We start from the raw sequence: 15849 nt of genomic DNA on the forward strand, positions 1-15849 counted from the left end.
CTCCCGGTACCTTCGCAGCGTTCTGTTCCTGTTCGGAGAGGAGGGGATGTACAATGTTGGCGATGTCATTCCTGGGGTCATACCCGGACACACTGCCCACTGCAAGAGGAGCCCATGGAATGCGGGGTTCTTCGGAGGGGGTCTTTTTGTGCCCATAAAGTGTGCACCACACACCTCGACCTGGATGAGGAAAAGTTTGAGTGTGAAGTCCAAGTGAACCACCTCCCTGCCCGGGCTTTGTTGGACTCTGGAAGCATGGTAACCCTGGTTCATCCTAGAGTGATTGGGAAGATCGGTCCGGTAAGAAAAACTTTACGGGTGGTATGCATTCACGGGGACACTAGAGAGTACCCACTCATCATGTTGTCTATCTCCTCAGCATGTGGCACTGTTACTCAAGAGGTGGGGGTGGTAAAGAACTTGGTGCATGATGTTATAATAGGACGAGACTGTCCATTGTTTACAAAACTGTGGGAACAAGGAGAACAGTTCAGAGACTGGGGAGAAACTAGCCCCCCTGTTCCTGCTGCTGAGAGGGATAACCCTGAACTGCCAAACGTTAATGTGGACCCAGATGGGGAAAATGCTAATGATTGGGTTAATGGTGATGAAAGTAGTGTTGATACTATTGAGGATGTCAAGATATGTGGTCCACAGACCTACCAAAACACTAAGGGGGAGGAGCCTTTCCCACTTCAGGTAATGCTGGGGGAAGAGGATGAGGAAGTGGCCTCTACCCCTGCGCTGCCGGATTTGGGTGTTCCCCATGGGGCATTTGGGACTGCTCAGATGCAGGACCCCACTTTGGCCCATGCACGGGAACAAGTGGTAGTAGTAAATGGGGTTCCCCAAGAGCCAGGTGCGAATGAGAGGTGGCCACACTTTGCAATATATAATGAATTGCTGTATCGGGTTACCAAGGAGAGAGAAAATGTGGTAGAGCAATTGTTGGTACCCCAACAATATAGACGAAAGGTTCTGGACCTGGCCCATAACGATGTGTTAGGGGGACACCTGGGAGTTGAAAAAACGGAGGCACGGATCACCGACCGGTTTTACTGGCCAGGTCTGAAAGCAGAGGTAAAGAGATACTGTACCTCTTGTCCGACCTGTCAGTTGACCGCTCCGGTGACTCATTTTCGGAGCCCTTTGGTCCCTCTGCCCATAATTGAGGTCCCATTCGAGAGGATAGCCATGGATATAGTGGGTCCCTTGGTAAAGTCAGCTCGAGGTCACTCCTACATATTGGTGATTCTTGACTATGCCACCCGATATCCTGAGGCGCTACCCCTGCGGAATACCTCCTCAAAGGCCATTGCCCGGGAATTATTCCAGATGTTTACACGGACTGGTTTCCCCAAGGAAATACTCACAGACCAGGGTACCCCGTTTATGTCAAGGGTTATGGCCGATGTGTGTAAGCTGTTCCGGATTAAACAGCTACGCACATCGGTCTACCATCCCCAAACGGACGGGTTGGTGGAACGCTTTAATAAGACCCTTAAATCTATGCTCAAGAAAGTGGTACAAAGGGATGGGAAAGATTGGGACTGCCTGTTACCAGCTCTCCTGTTTGCTATCCGGGAAGTGCCCCAGGCCTCCACGGATTTTTCGCCCTTTGAGTTGGTATATGGGCGGAGACCTCGCGGACTTCTTGACGTGGTTAAAGAGGAGTGGGAAAGTGAACCTGTTCAGCATAAGAGTGTCCTGGAATATGTCTCCCAAATGCAGGAAAGGATCCAAACCGTGATGCCGCTAGTCAAAGAGCATTTGCAAAAAGCCCAAGAGGCTCAACGACGGGTCTATAACAGGGCTGCTAAAATAAGGCACTTCCAAGTGGGGGATCGAGTAGCGGTGCTAATTCCCACTGTGGAAAGTAAGTTCTTAGCCAGATGGCAAGGACCCTTTGAAGTTGTGGAAAAAGTGGGAGAGGTCAATTATAGAGTCCACCAGCCACGCAAGAGGAAACCGTATCAGATATATCATGTCAACTTGTTAAAGCCCTGGACAGACAGGGAACCGGTGACCTCCCTGGCTAGTGCAAGGCTTGAGCCACAGGTTGGGGTGGAGAGTGTCCAAGTAGCAAATACCCTATCTAAATACCAAAGTCAGCAGGCAAAGGAGTTCTTGCAGAGAAATAAAGAGAAGTTTTCAGACTTGCCGGGGCTAACTAGTATCATAGAGCATGATATTATCACGGAACCTGGAGTCAAAGTTTTTGTCAGGCCCTACCGCATCCCAGAGGCTCAAAGGAAGGCCGTTTCAGAGGAAGTAAAGAAGATGCTGGACCTGGAGATCATTGAGGAATCGCAGAGTGAGTGGTCGAGCCCGATTGTGTTGGTACCAAAGCCCAACGGGACTCTGCGATTCTGCAATGATTTCCGGAAGCTTAATGAAGTTTCACGGTTTGATGCCTACCCCATGCCCCGGGTAGATGAACTTATTGAGAGACTAGGTCCAGCTAGGTATATCACAACATTAGACCTTACCAAGGGGTATTGGCAAATCCCATTAACTAAGGCTGCTAAAAAGAAAACTGCTTTTTCTACTCCAGAGGGGAGTTTTCAGTACAAAAGAATGCCTTTTGGACTGCAAACTGCTCCAGCCACGTTCCAGCGAGCAATGGATAGGATTTTACGACCTCATCGGGAGTATGCCTCAGTGTACTTGGACGACATAGTCATTTTTAGCAGAGACTGGGAGTCACACTTGCCCAAAGTCCAGGCAGTACTGGACTCTCTCTGGAAAGAGGGGTTTACAATAAACCCTGAAAAATGTGCTTTGGGAATGGAGGAGGTGAAATACCTGGGCTATATTGTGGGTAGAGGGGTGGTGAAACCTCAGGTCAGCAAGGTAGAGGCTATAAAGAGTTGGCCCCGCCCCCTCACAAAAAAGCAGGTACGTGCATTCCTGGGCATGGTGGGATACTACAGGAGGTTCGTACCCAACTTTGCCACATTGGCGGCTCCATTGACCGATCTGACTAAGGGTCGGAAATCGGTCATGGTGGAGTGGAATGCAGACGCTGAGAAGGCTTTTTTGGTGCTCAAGTCAGCACTGTGCCAACACCCTGTCTTGATAGCGCCCAATTTTTCAGAAGAGTTTGTTGTCCAAACTGATGCTTCCGATGTAGGATTGGGAGCTGTGTTGTCACAGGTTGTTTGTGGTGAGGAACACCCAGTAGTCTTCCTCAGTAGAAAGTTGACACCAGCGGAGAAAAACTATGCTATTATTGAAAGAGAGTGTCTGGCCATTAAGTGGGCTCTGGATTCCCTCAGGTATTACCTCTTGGGGAGGAAGTTTAGGCTCATTTCTGATCATGCCCCTTTAACATGGATGAGGCAGGGTAAAGGGACTAATGCCAGGATTACACGTTGGTTCCTGGCGCTCCAAGAATTTAAGTTTGTAGTGGAGCATAGGCCCGGGAGACGGCATCAAAATGCAGATGCCCTCTCCCGAGTCCATTGTTTGAGCTCCACTGTTGCCTCCACCTCCTTGGCGTTGGGGCACAGGGGGGGGGATATGTACAGGACGCCATGGCTGGGTCCTGGAAGGATGTTATATTTCCCCTCTGTTTGGACTGTGGTGCCTTTAAGGGAATGGAAAGGGTTAACGCACCTGTGTAAGGAAGTAGTTTAAAGCAGACAGGAAGTGCAGGTGAGAGTGAAGGAGTGTAGGAGAGTCCAATGCATGGTGAATGGTGGACAAGGAAAGCTGTGGAAGCTATGAAAAGCTGTGAAAAGCTGTGAAAGGACTTGGCAGTGTCCTGCCTAAAAACCTGCTACTGAAGGACTTACCTGGAAGGACTATTTAACTGCGATAGCAGTTCTGAGCTGTACAAGTCGGTGAGACTGTTATTTCTTTTGTTTTTGCTGCTGGAAGCCATTTAAGTTTAATAAACCTCAGTTTTGATTTAAGAAGCCTGTGTCCTGCGATCAAGCTGGTCCCCCAAACATTACACCAAACAAAATCCCCCCCCCCCACAAATAGAGCTTTATTTTGGTGGCATTTAATCATCTCTGCGGGGGGTTTTTTTGGCAAAAAAGAAGAGCGACAATCTGGATTTGTCCACATTATGGTGGACAAATCGGACACTTGACACATTTTTGGGACCATTGGCATTTATACAGCGATCGGTGCTATAAAAATGCACAGATTACTGTGTGTGTAAACGTCACTGACAGGGAAGGGTTTAACAGTAGGGGGCGATCAAGGGGTTAACCGTGTTACCTAGGGAGCAATTCTAACTGTGGGGGGATGGGACTGCCTGGGTGAGGCCGATCGGTGTTCCTACTTAGTATGAACAACAGATCGCTCTCCTCACAGCACAGAGCTCTCTGTCTGTTTACATCTCGGTTCTCTGTTCTGTCTGTGTGGAGCCATCGTGGGTGTCATTGCGACCACCAAGGGACACGCTCCGGCGTCGCAGGCGGGCCCTAGTGGTCAAAAGACAAGCCGACGTATAGCTACGATAGTTTGCCCAGGAGAGCCAACTTGCGGTGGCTGGTGACCGAACACATTACAATCTCATTTAGATCCATCATCAGCGCTGTAGTGCAAGGGCCTGTCTGATTTGATACAAATTGAATGGGATTGTTCAGATGGTTCCTCTTATTCCATAGTTTTGATAAATCTAGAGGAAATTGTACAGTGTATGGTCATCTTCATAATCGCACATAGAAAGGAGTGGACAGAGACACTCTGTCGGGCACAAGTCACATCTCTGCAGGCTTTTTTTTGTCCGTTGGAGTGTTTCTGCTCATCATGCCTAAGGCAGACCATTCACTTGAATAGGCTGCCCTACATCTGACAAAATGTCCCAACGAAGCCGAGCGTGGCGCTTTTTTTTTTACCACACCTTTTGGTGCACTTGCAGCGCATTTGTTGCATGGCAGACGTGCACCTGCTACCTGTGCTTTGGATAATATTAACATTTAATGGCAATGCAGTGCATTTTCTGTGCAGTTTGTCATGCGTTCAGAAATGCGCAGATGTGAATGGAGCTTCATTGTTTTTGTTTAAATTTTACAATTTGACTTTCAGGTTCCATTCACACTAGGGTAGTTTTTTTGGTAGTTATTCCTGCGAAACGCATAGGGCAGCCGATTGATTTTAATGGGCTGCCCTACATGCAGCAAAGTAGAAAGTAGCTCATGGGACATTTTGCCGTATTTGGGTTTGTGTGTTTTGCTGTGTTTGTTGCTTGTTTTTTTTCATATGACAAAAAAACAAAAACAAACATTATTTGCTTCGGTTTGGCGTGACATTAAGAATTAATGGCAGTAAAAGCGTGACTAGTTCATTCAAGGTGAATAAAAATACAGACTGACTGCAGTCTTTGAAAATCTAAAGGGGATTTTACGGAAACAATATACTAAAGAGGACACACCTATCGATCCAATCACTCTGTATCCAATCAGGCAGACCCTTGCACTACATAGTTGATGGTAGATCTAAGGAGATTTTACAATCAAAATTGTATAGTGTAAGGTGGTGGGCTTTACACACTTCCAGGGACTGGCTTGTTTTCAACAATATAGCTCTGCTCCACAATGGCTGTTCTATGGTCGTTCAGCTCCTGCACACTCTGCCAAATGAACGATCTATGCAAGACGAGGTCCCTCTCCTGGAGGGAGAGGGCAGGCACACTGTGTGCGTTAAAGAGGTCAGCTGGTGAACAACTTCCTTGTAATTGTTTTTCTGTCCCAAATTTCAGGACAGGCAATAGAGGACTGGAGGCAAGGCAAGGCCTGCCCTAAAAGACAGAGAAAGCTTTTATCTTTTCTGCAACAGTGGTACAAAATTGGTACAGCATTAGAGCATACAGCACCTAGACAACTGCAGATTTAAACAGAGGACAAGATGGCGTGGTCTCAGCAGACAGAAGGGATTTGTTAAAAAAATAAATTCTCTCCATTCTCTCTCAAGAAAAATAAATAAAAGTATCTACTTACCACAGAAATGTTTAGTGTTGCCATATGTGGCTCTGTACCAGGATGGCAAACATAAAGGGTGTGATTGCATTGAGTCGCAATATTTGGCGTATAGGTCACAGATTTAACATCGGTCAATCCTTTAGCCCATGCAGAGGAACTCACAAGCCACATAAAGGCAAAAACGATTGTGACTATAAAATCCTAGAAAAGAATAGTAGCAGGTATAAATATTTTTGCTCAAGTACAACCCTTTACAAAAAAAAAAAAAAGAAGCAAACCTTTGGCCAGACTATGGACATTCATTTACCAAAAAAAAAAAAAAAAAAAAAGAGAACTATCCCTGACTTCTCCATCTACTTGTACTGTTATTAATGAACCAAACATCATAACAAAGACTCTAAAGTCCAGTTTACTCAGTTATCAACAGCTTGGAAACACTTGCTGTGTTTACACATTAGAAGGCTGGCAAGATTCTGCTCTTGATAGAAAATAGCTTAGATTTCTGTGCCACCGTTACAAAATTAAGATGAATTTCTCCATAATTCCTATAACAACTAGGGTGTGGAAGGGCTTGTATTAAATTAAAATGCTTTTACAACTGGTTTTGAATATACAAAAATACTTTAGTGTGCATGATTTGGGCAAAGGTTCTTTTAAATATCTATAAAATAGCTTTTGGGTGAAAAATTGGTTAATTATGCTATTCAAAACAATTGTCAAATCCCATACATCTTCATCATAGAGCTGAATTTTATTTTTTTAAATGCTACACAATTGCAACTTTTCCCTTTTAACTCAAAAGAATAGTCAGGAGCTTTCAACACTGCCCCTGGGTCTTAAAGCGGGGGTTCACCCTGTTAAAAAAAAAAAAAAAATGTTTTTTTTTATTATTCCATTACTTTCGGCATCGTAGCGCGAGCTACAGTATGCCGGTCCTAAATTTTTAATCCCCGTACTCACTGTGCTATCGTTGATTGAAGAATCCGGGGAATGGGCGTTCCTATGGTGAGAGAAGGTGATTGACGGCCGGCCCTGGCACGTCACGCTTCTCCGGAAATAGCCGAAATAGGCTTGGCTATTCACGGCGCCTGTGCATAGCCTGTGCGCAGGCGCTGTGAATAGCCGAGACCTACTCCGGCTGTCTTCGGGGAGCGTGACGTGCCAGAGCCGGCCGTCAATCATCCTCCCTCTCCATAGGCACGCCCATTCCCCGCGGGAGTCGGATTCTTCAATCAACAATAGCACAGTGAGTACGGGGATTAAAAATTTAGGACCGGCATACCGTAGCTCGCGCTACGATGCCGAAAGTAATGGAATAATGAGGTGAAGGAGGGTGAACTACCGCTTTAACACTGAAGACATTATAAAAAACAGTAGGTTCAAAGCCAAATATGCATTTTTTTTTTAAATTGTATTTTGGCAACTTGAACAAAAACGTTTGCCTCATAAAACTTGAAAGAATAAGACATCCGGATTTTAAAAAAAATACATGCATTTGTAAGAATTACCATAGCATTGCAATAGACCAGACCATCAGAAATCACAGTCTTAACAGCACTTACCAGTGGGAACAGTCAAACTGTATCCATGCAGCAATAAGGAGAACATTGACAGTTAATTTACTTGAAGTAACACCACCAAAACAAAAACAACCACCCTTTAAAACAGCTGTCAACATACATTTAAGAACCCCACACAAAAGTGATGTTGAAGCAGGGTTCTTTCACCACTCTATTGTATTCAGCAGGGATTGCCCCCTCTTCCTGTCAAAATACACTGATCAGCACTGCAGCCATTGGCTGCATGTGCAGATTGAATGCATATTTTCCAACAGGGCTGTTTCAACAGAAGCTGGTTAGACTGGCTTCTGTTGAACAGGCAGGGGTACACACAGGCTGAAATTTGGTCAAATTATGATACATGTGTATTATGATGACTGCTGTGCTCTGATGAAGAGGCCTCTGTAGCCTTGAAACGCGTCAGCCGGCAGTTACACACCTCGTTCCCCCCCCCCCCTCCCCATCAGGGATTGTGGCTCGAGGGGTATTCATCACCATACCGTTGTTGACAAGCCTTTTACACCATCTCGTTTGTGAGTAGTTTTATGTTTTTTTATTCATTTATTAAACTGTCAAACGGTAATGCAGGAGGCTGGTGCGGCTTTTTTCTTCTTTGTTCTATGATACATGTGTACCTGGCTTTAGGAGGATCTTAAAAAAAAATAAAAAAAAATAAACCCGATTTCTACTGAATTACAGAGCACCGCCACTTCTTTAGCAATGCCTCCTGATTAGAAGTAGGATAGCCAACTGGTCACAATATAGAAGCCCCAGACAGCAGATAAGAGGCTGCGCTGAGATCTTGGTGGGAAGAATTCAGGGTAATTGACAGGGTAACATCACTGCTATACTGAAACAATAGATGAAGGCGTAACATACTTAAGGCCCCCTTTCACACTTGTGCTGCTACAAAGCAGGGCTGTGGAGTCGGAGTCGGAGTCGGGGGAAATTTTGGGTACCTGGAGTCGGAGTCGGCAAACAATGCACCGACTCCGACTCCTACTAAATTTAGATTGGAATTAAAAAAAAAAAAAAGCAAGTTTAAATGTCCCAATTCACAAAAAGTTATAATTAATGACTTCTCTACTGTAAGAATAAAGACCAATGCATGCAGTGCCTCACGTAACCGCAAAACGAACACGTTAAGTGACCGTGAAGAAGCATGCTTTTCATGTGCTTCACTATATGGCACGCAACGCACAGAGCTGCAATACTTATACTTTCCATAGTGTTGTGTTCTGCTTTTACAGGGAACGCATGTTAGAGAACCAGTAAGTGTCCAAATAAAAAAATTCCAACAGGAGTTTTATAAAGCACTAAAAGAAGTTGAAAAGTATGATCGCTCATCAAAACTTACTGTTGAAGAAGCCATCCTTGTTTATCCAGAGATCGTTAGTGATGTGGCCAGAATAGTTACTGCAATGCCACCCACCCAAGTCAGTGTCGAAAGATTATTTTCAGCCCTAAAAATAATAAAGTCTGACTTAAGAGCCTCTATGAAAGAGGATCTGGCAGAGGCAATTCTCTTCCTTAGAACTCTACATTGAATTGATTTGCATTTGCCAAGCCTAGAACTACATTTCAAAATTAATATAAACCATTTCTAGGTTTTGCAGATTTTGTTTTTGGTTCATTATAGATAAGCTTTGTTTTTGTTCTAAAACAACCAAATAATGTGGTTTGTATTTTTTAACTGGTAAAGATCCTGTTCCTGATGTTTATGCCTGCTGCTACTATCCAGCCACTTGATTGTTTTCATTGTGTTTGTCTTTTGCTTAAACTGTGCAATACAGTAGACTGTTGGCTTCCCAGCCAGTAGTCCTGTGGTAGGTTGTGTTTCTTTCCCTCAAGGAATGTATAAAATACATTCGCATATTAATACATACAGAGGAGTCGGAGTCGGGGAGTCGGAAGTACATAAAACTGAGGAGTCGGAGACGGAACATTTATCTACCGACTCCACAGCCCTGCTACAAAGTCACGCAATTTTGACAAGATAGTCATACGTCTGTGGATCCGACTTTGCCCTATGACTTGAAGTTCAACTTCAATGACCAGGGACGCGAATTTGATCCCCTAATAATTAGGGGGAACTCCACACCAATTTTTATCTTTAAAAACCCGGCACAGGTTCCCCATTCATGAGCATACCAGGCCCTTCGGTCTGGTATGGATTTTAATGGGAACCCCCACACCGAAAAAATGGTGTGGGTGTCCCCCCAAAATACATACTAGACCCTTATCTGAGCAAGCAGCCCAGCAAGTCAGGAAAGGGGGTGGGGACGAACGAGAGCCCCACCCCTTCCTGAACCGTACCAGGCCGCATGCCTTCAACATGGGGGGGGGGGGGGTGGGTGCTTTGGGGCAGGGGGCCCTGCACTCCCCCACCCCAAAGCACCTTGCCCCCATGTTGATGAGGACAAGGGCCTCTTCACGACAACCCTTGGCGTTGGTGTCTGTGGAAATCGTACCCCTACCCATTCATCTGGAATAAAAAAAAAAAACACCCCAACTACACAGGTTTTTAAAAGCAATTTATTAGGCAGCTCGGGGGGGTCTCTCCGATCCTTGTCCTGCTGTCTTCTGGTCGGGTGGTTCTGCTCTTTTGCTAGCTCTTGCCTGGTCTTCAGTTGTCCTCTTCCCTCCGCTCTTCTTCCGATGTTGACTTGACACTCTCTCCCGCTGCAATGCTGTGTGTGGTGTACAACGACTTATATTAGGCATGGGGTGGGGTCACCTGGTGATGTCAAACGGTGACCCGCCCCTTATGTCACTACCCGGGGCATGATGGGACGGTAACGTCATAAGGGGCGAGGTCACCGGATGACATCACCCAGTGACCCCAGCCTCATGCCTATACAAGTCGTTGCGCACATTGCAGCGGGAGAGAGCAGAGGGGAAAAGGACAACGGAGAAGACCAGGCAAAAGCTAGCAAAAGACCGGGCAAAAGCGTAGAAGAACCTGGCAGAAGACAGCGGGGGGGGGGGGGGGGGGGAACGGAGAGCGTGGAGAAGTGGCCGGAGAGACCCACAAAGTCGGAAGAGACCCCTGAAGCTGCATACTACATAATAACCTGTGTAGTGTGTTTTATTTTTGACTTTTTATTCCAGGTGAATGGATAGGGGGCCAGGATCTGGGGGGCCCCCTTATTAAAACCAGTCCCAGATTACGATAAGCCCCCCACCCACCCCAACATCCAGGGTTGTCAGGAAGGAGCTCTTGTCCTCATCAACATGGGGGGGGGGGGGGGAGAAGGTGCTTTGGGGTGGGGTTGGTCGCTCGTCCCCCACCCCCTTTTTTTCTGACCTGCCGGGCTGCATGCTCGGATAAGGGTCTGGTATGGATTTTGGGGGACCCCCCCACCGTGTGGGGGCTCCCCTTAAAATCCATACCAGACCAAAGGGCCCAGTATGCTCATGAAGGGGGAACCCATGCCGGTTTAAAAAATTAAAAATTGGCGTGAAGTTCCCCTTCATGCACAAGTTGCATGCCAAAGTCGGATCCGTTAATACAGGATCCGACTTTCAACCGACATCAGAAAAAAAAAAAAAATAGTGCAGGAACTACTTTGAAGTTGGCATGACTTAAAGGTGTGCCAATATTAATAATAATCATTGAAAATCAGAGAATGACTTGTCATGCGATTTTGCAGTTCAAAACCGTGGGACAAGACGTATAAGTGTGAAAGGGGCCTAAGAAGGGAGAAAACTGCAACACATGGAGACAGACATGAGCAGTTTGGCTCTATTTGGAAGCAGCCGTGAAGATCTGATTTCAGTGACCTTGCTGTAAAATGTAAAAGTTAAATTTTCTCCACAATTACCACACAGGTCAGTGAACATGATGATTTAAAAAAGGATTTTAACTTGCATGCAAATTCCATATCTTAGATTACAGTACAGAACACAGGCAATATTCATACACCATGGGTTATAGGTCCATACCTTCAGGTGATTTCACAGTAGCAAACATTTGAGAATGCCTCCTCTATATCTCTAGCCCACTGCAAGTTTTGTACCAAGCAATACAGAGTAACATAGTTTAGGGGGGGGGGGGAAGCCCATGTCCATGTCCTGTAGGACAGGGCTCGACAAAATCCAGGCGCCAGGTCGCAATTGCGACAAGAAATTGTGACCTGGCGCCCGCCGGTAATTGAGGCCGCAGCCTCAATCGTGCAGCGGGGGAAGTGGGGGCGCACGGAGGCACAGGATTTTGCGTCTGTGCGCCCCCAACTTTCCCAAGACGGCCGGGAATTCAGGCTGCGGCTTTGTGAAGTCCCAAGCTTCCTTCTGTGACCTGGCGCCATCTGGTGGTGGCCGCTGGCATTACAAGTAAAACCAGTTGTGTAATTTTTCACTGCCATCTCCTTCCCTCTAATTAGAACCCCCAAACATTATATATATTTTTTATTCTAACACCCTAAAAAATAAAATAGCGATCTTTGCAATACTTTCTATCACACCGTATTTGCGCAGCGGTCTTTCAAGTGCACTTTTTTGGGGAAAAAACACTTTTTTTTAATTAAAAAATAAGACAATCAGTAAAGTTATCCCAATTTTTTTTTATATATTGCGAAAGATAATGTTACGCCGAGTAAATTGATACCCAACATGTCACGCTTCAAAATTGCGTCCGTTCGTGGAATGGCGACAAACTTTTACCCTTTAAAATCTCCATAGGCGACATTTAAAAAATTCTACAGGTTGCATGTTTTGAGTTACAGAGGAGGTCTAGAGCTAGAATTATTGCTCTCGCGATCGTGTCGATACCTCACATGTGTGGTTTGAATACCGTTTACATATGCGGGCGCTACTCACGTATGTGTTCGCTTCTGCGTGCGAGCCCGTCGGGATGGGACGCGTTTTCTGGGTCCTAACTTTTTTAGCTGGCTCCTAGATTCCAAGCAAAATTTGTCAAACCCTGCTGTAGGATATGGAATTTAGAGGAAAGTCAAAATTCCTCTGATCTCAAATCGTAAACTACAGGGCACCGGCAACTTATTCATACACCATGGGACATCCCAAAGCAATAAATAAAAAAGACTGGGTAACTAGGCAAATTAACTGTGCCAATATATAATGGTGACAACAGAAGCAGCAACAGCCACAGCCAACGGGCCGAAATACCCAGGGTTCAGGGTGCCACTGCAAGAACCTTGTGGCTGAAAGCTGCATCCACAGGAGTATTGGACATCTGGTAAAAAGTAAAAAATAAAAAAAATAAAAGTATGAACAGAAAATCAGGTGGGCTGGAAAGTGCAAGGTGTTTTTTCACCTTGATGCATTAAGGTGAAAAAACATGAAGCTTTACAACCCCCTATAAAAAGTCTGCCAAAAGCTGCCCCTTTAAAGTGCTAGGAGCTAGACTTTGGTCCAAAGCCTGTTTGAAAGAAGGCCAGAATGCATGGCACAGAGTAAACTCTGGGAGTGATTTTTCTGTTTGTACAGGTATGATAGTAAATCTTCCTGGAAGCAGCTTTTCTTGAATCACAGACTCCGAGACCCCACTATCCTTTAAGACCTGGGCGTCAACAGTCAGCCAGAGACCGATGAAGAACGGAATAGCAACGGACTTGGGAAAGCTGATCTGGCCTGTTGGGAAGAGTTCAGGGATCTTTTGCGAAAGAGTCAAGAGTATGGTTTGTGTACCAGGTACTTCTGGGCCGTTCTGGTGCTGGAATTTCCGCTTTCCTTTTTTGTGGAGCAGGTGATGAAGAATGCTCAGTGGAGGCAAGGCATAGCCTGAACTGAGACCAGTGGAGAACTAGAGCAATAGAAGGAAGGTCTATGCTGGGGGGGGGGGGCGGGACGACGACGACGACAGCCTGACAGTTCTGAGCTCTAAGATGTTGATGGGGAGATTGTCTTTTCTCTTGACCATGTTCCCCAACAGTCCAGGATTGCAATACTTCTTCCTTGCGCCTGTTGCAAGAATCCAATTGTAAGGAAGGAAATATTTTCCTACTAAGAGTTGCAGTGGTAATCCATCAAGGAGTTTCCAGAAAGCTGATGACAGGGCTTCATGTATGGTCATGAAATCGGGAACAGTGAACAAGTCTGTACCTATAGTGCCATCTGTTGATTTTCTGTTTCGGCACAAAAAACAAAGTTTAGGTACTGTACTTAGATACTTGTATAACTGTGACCTAGATTAATTAAACCCCTTTTTCATGTACATCTTCTGCCCTCTGTTCCTTAGAGAGGGGGGAAAAAAAAAAGAACAAAACACACACACACACACACACACACACACACACACACACACACACACACACACACACACACACACACACACACACACACACACACACACACACACACACACACCTCTAATTAAATGCCTCACAAAAAAAAAACAACATCTCCCTGGAAAAGGAATATGTGTGAGGTGCCTCTTACAGACTAGCTTCTGCTAGAATTCTGCACATATGTATGGAGATTACAGCCATGTTGGATATTTATCCCATGACATGTTCAAGGGAATCCAACAAAATCACGACCAATTTGCACAATACCTCAGCATATAGTTAACGCCTCAAAGTAAAAAATGGCTTCATCGTGGGAGAACCCTCTAGAACAGGGGTCTCAAACTGGTGGCCCTCCAGCTGTTGCAGAACTACAAGTCTACATGAGGCATTGCAAGGCTGACAGTTACAAGCATTACTCCCACAGGCAGAGGCATGATGGAACTTGTAGTTTTGTAACAGCTGGAGGGCCGCCAGTTTGAGACCCCTGCTCTAGAACCTAATTTTGCCCAATAGAGGCTTAATTGAAGAGGAAAATATAGCTTAAATGGCTCACGATATAAAGCATCATAAGCCATGAAGAGCAAGCGTCCACTATCCCTAAGCGATTGTTTAGGTTACAGCACCACCTATTTAGGGAAGATTGAAAATGCAGCCAGACCCAACAAAACAAAACAAAATCGAACTTAAAACAAAATCTACAAAATTTCCGGGGATCAACTGACTGCCAATACAAATGCTAGCATACATGGGAGCACACCTTAAGCAATGGTCAGATTACTTAAAAGATTATATAAAAACTTACATCTGACAAAGATTAAATTCAATAAAAAAGTTGGGCAGTCCTAACTACATTAGACACCAAACTGATTCCCCCCCTTAAAAAAAAAAAAGCCGCAAGACGAGAACAATAAAAAAGCAATTACACTAGCTATATAAACAAACAAGATCCTATCCCATAAAATAAAATGGTTTATTCATAAGAAAAAAATAAAATAAAATAAAAAACCCACACAACCCCCCCCCCCCCCCACACACACGTGAAAAAGTGTAAAATAAGATAAAAATAAAAAATAAATTCAAAAGTTCCAGGAAGGGTAGATCACATACAGTATATGCAACTACATGAAATAGTTTTTTCTCTCACCAGGTCAGCATAACTAACACGTGGAACAAAACACAAAGATGTAATCGTGTATGACCCATGTTACATGTGTAGGATGTAAATAGACAAAATGATATACAATATAATTTACATGTAGCACTCACAGTAGTAGACTTAATACCAGGGGAGGGGAGATGGGTTAGATTTATAGCCTTGAGAAGTTCTAGCTGCAAATGTATATTGGCAAACCCCACACAGTAACAGCTTGTATGTATGGGGGCATGTTCTCAATCATACAACTGGTAAAATTTCCAGATGTTGCCATATGTTTTTTTGGTAATCTAAATTAAATAGAGATGTGTGTGGATGTGTGTGTGTGTATATATATATATATATATATATATATATATATATATATATATATATCTGTGTCTATATATGTAATTAAAAATAGTATATGCAAGTAAATATATTGTAATTATGATATATTGCTCTTAGTAGTGGCTGAAGACATTTCACTCAGCGTACAGAGTATATTGTTCATTTAGAATGCCAATTCATGGCATTTAGCATATAGAAAAGCCTGTGTTAAGTTCCTAGACAATACGGAGACAGGGATTTAAACCCCTTTCTGTGACTGACCCCATGCTGGGATGTTCAATCAAGATAGCCCCACCCTGTTTAAGCCTGGGAAAGTTCACTTTAATCTGCTGCCGAATATAGTCACCAGGATTTGCATGAAAGGGGGCTGACTTATGTAGTCAGGCCTCCAATCGTGATCCTAGCTAGGCTAACCAATGGGACGTCAGCATAGAGAGATATACTCGACTGCAGAGGGAAAGGGAATGCACTTTATGGAAGCATCACTTGATGGAAGGATGACTTGATGGAGAGATGGCCTAAAAAGGATGGGTCTTGGTAAAAGGGCAACTATGGTATCAGCATGTATACTTACATGTAGCAACTGCACACGCTTGTAATCTAATGTTTTAGAGGAATATGCT

The 15849-nt window shown here is 44.6% G+C and overlaps 1 protein-coding gene across 1 annotated transcript in view; it reads right to left on the minus strand.

Annotated features, from left to right (window-relative positions):
• SYPL1 (synaptophysin like 1) overlaps nucleotides 1-15849 on the minus strand; it is a 69236-nt gene that overhangs the window by 21943 nt on the left and 31444 nt on the right. The window contains exon 4 of the mRNA XM_040343525.1: nucleotides 5955-6137. Coding sequence (XP_040199459.1) covers nucleotides 5955-6137 — 183 coding nt within the window. The remainder of the gene's footprint in view (nucleotides 1-5954; nucleotides 6138-15849) is intronic.

The sequence above is a fragment of the Rana temporaria genome, chromosome 3 (assembly GCF_905171775.1).
Source record: "Rana temporaria chromosome 3, aRanTem1.1, whole genome shotgun sequence".
Taxonomy (NCBI): domain Eukaryota; kingdom Metazoa; phylum Chordata; class Amphibia; order Anura; family Ranidae; genus Rana; species Rana temporaria.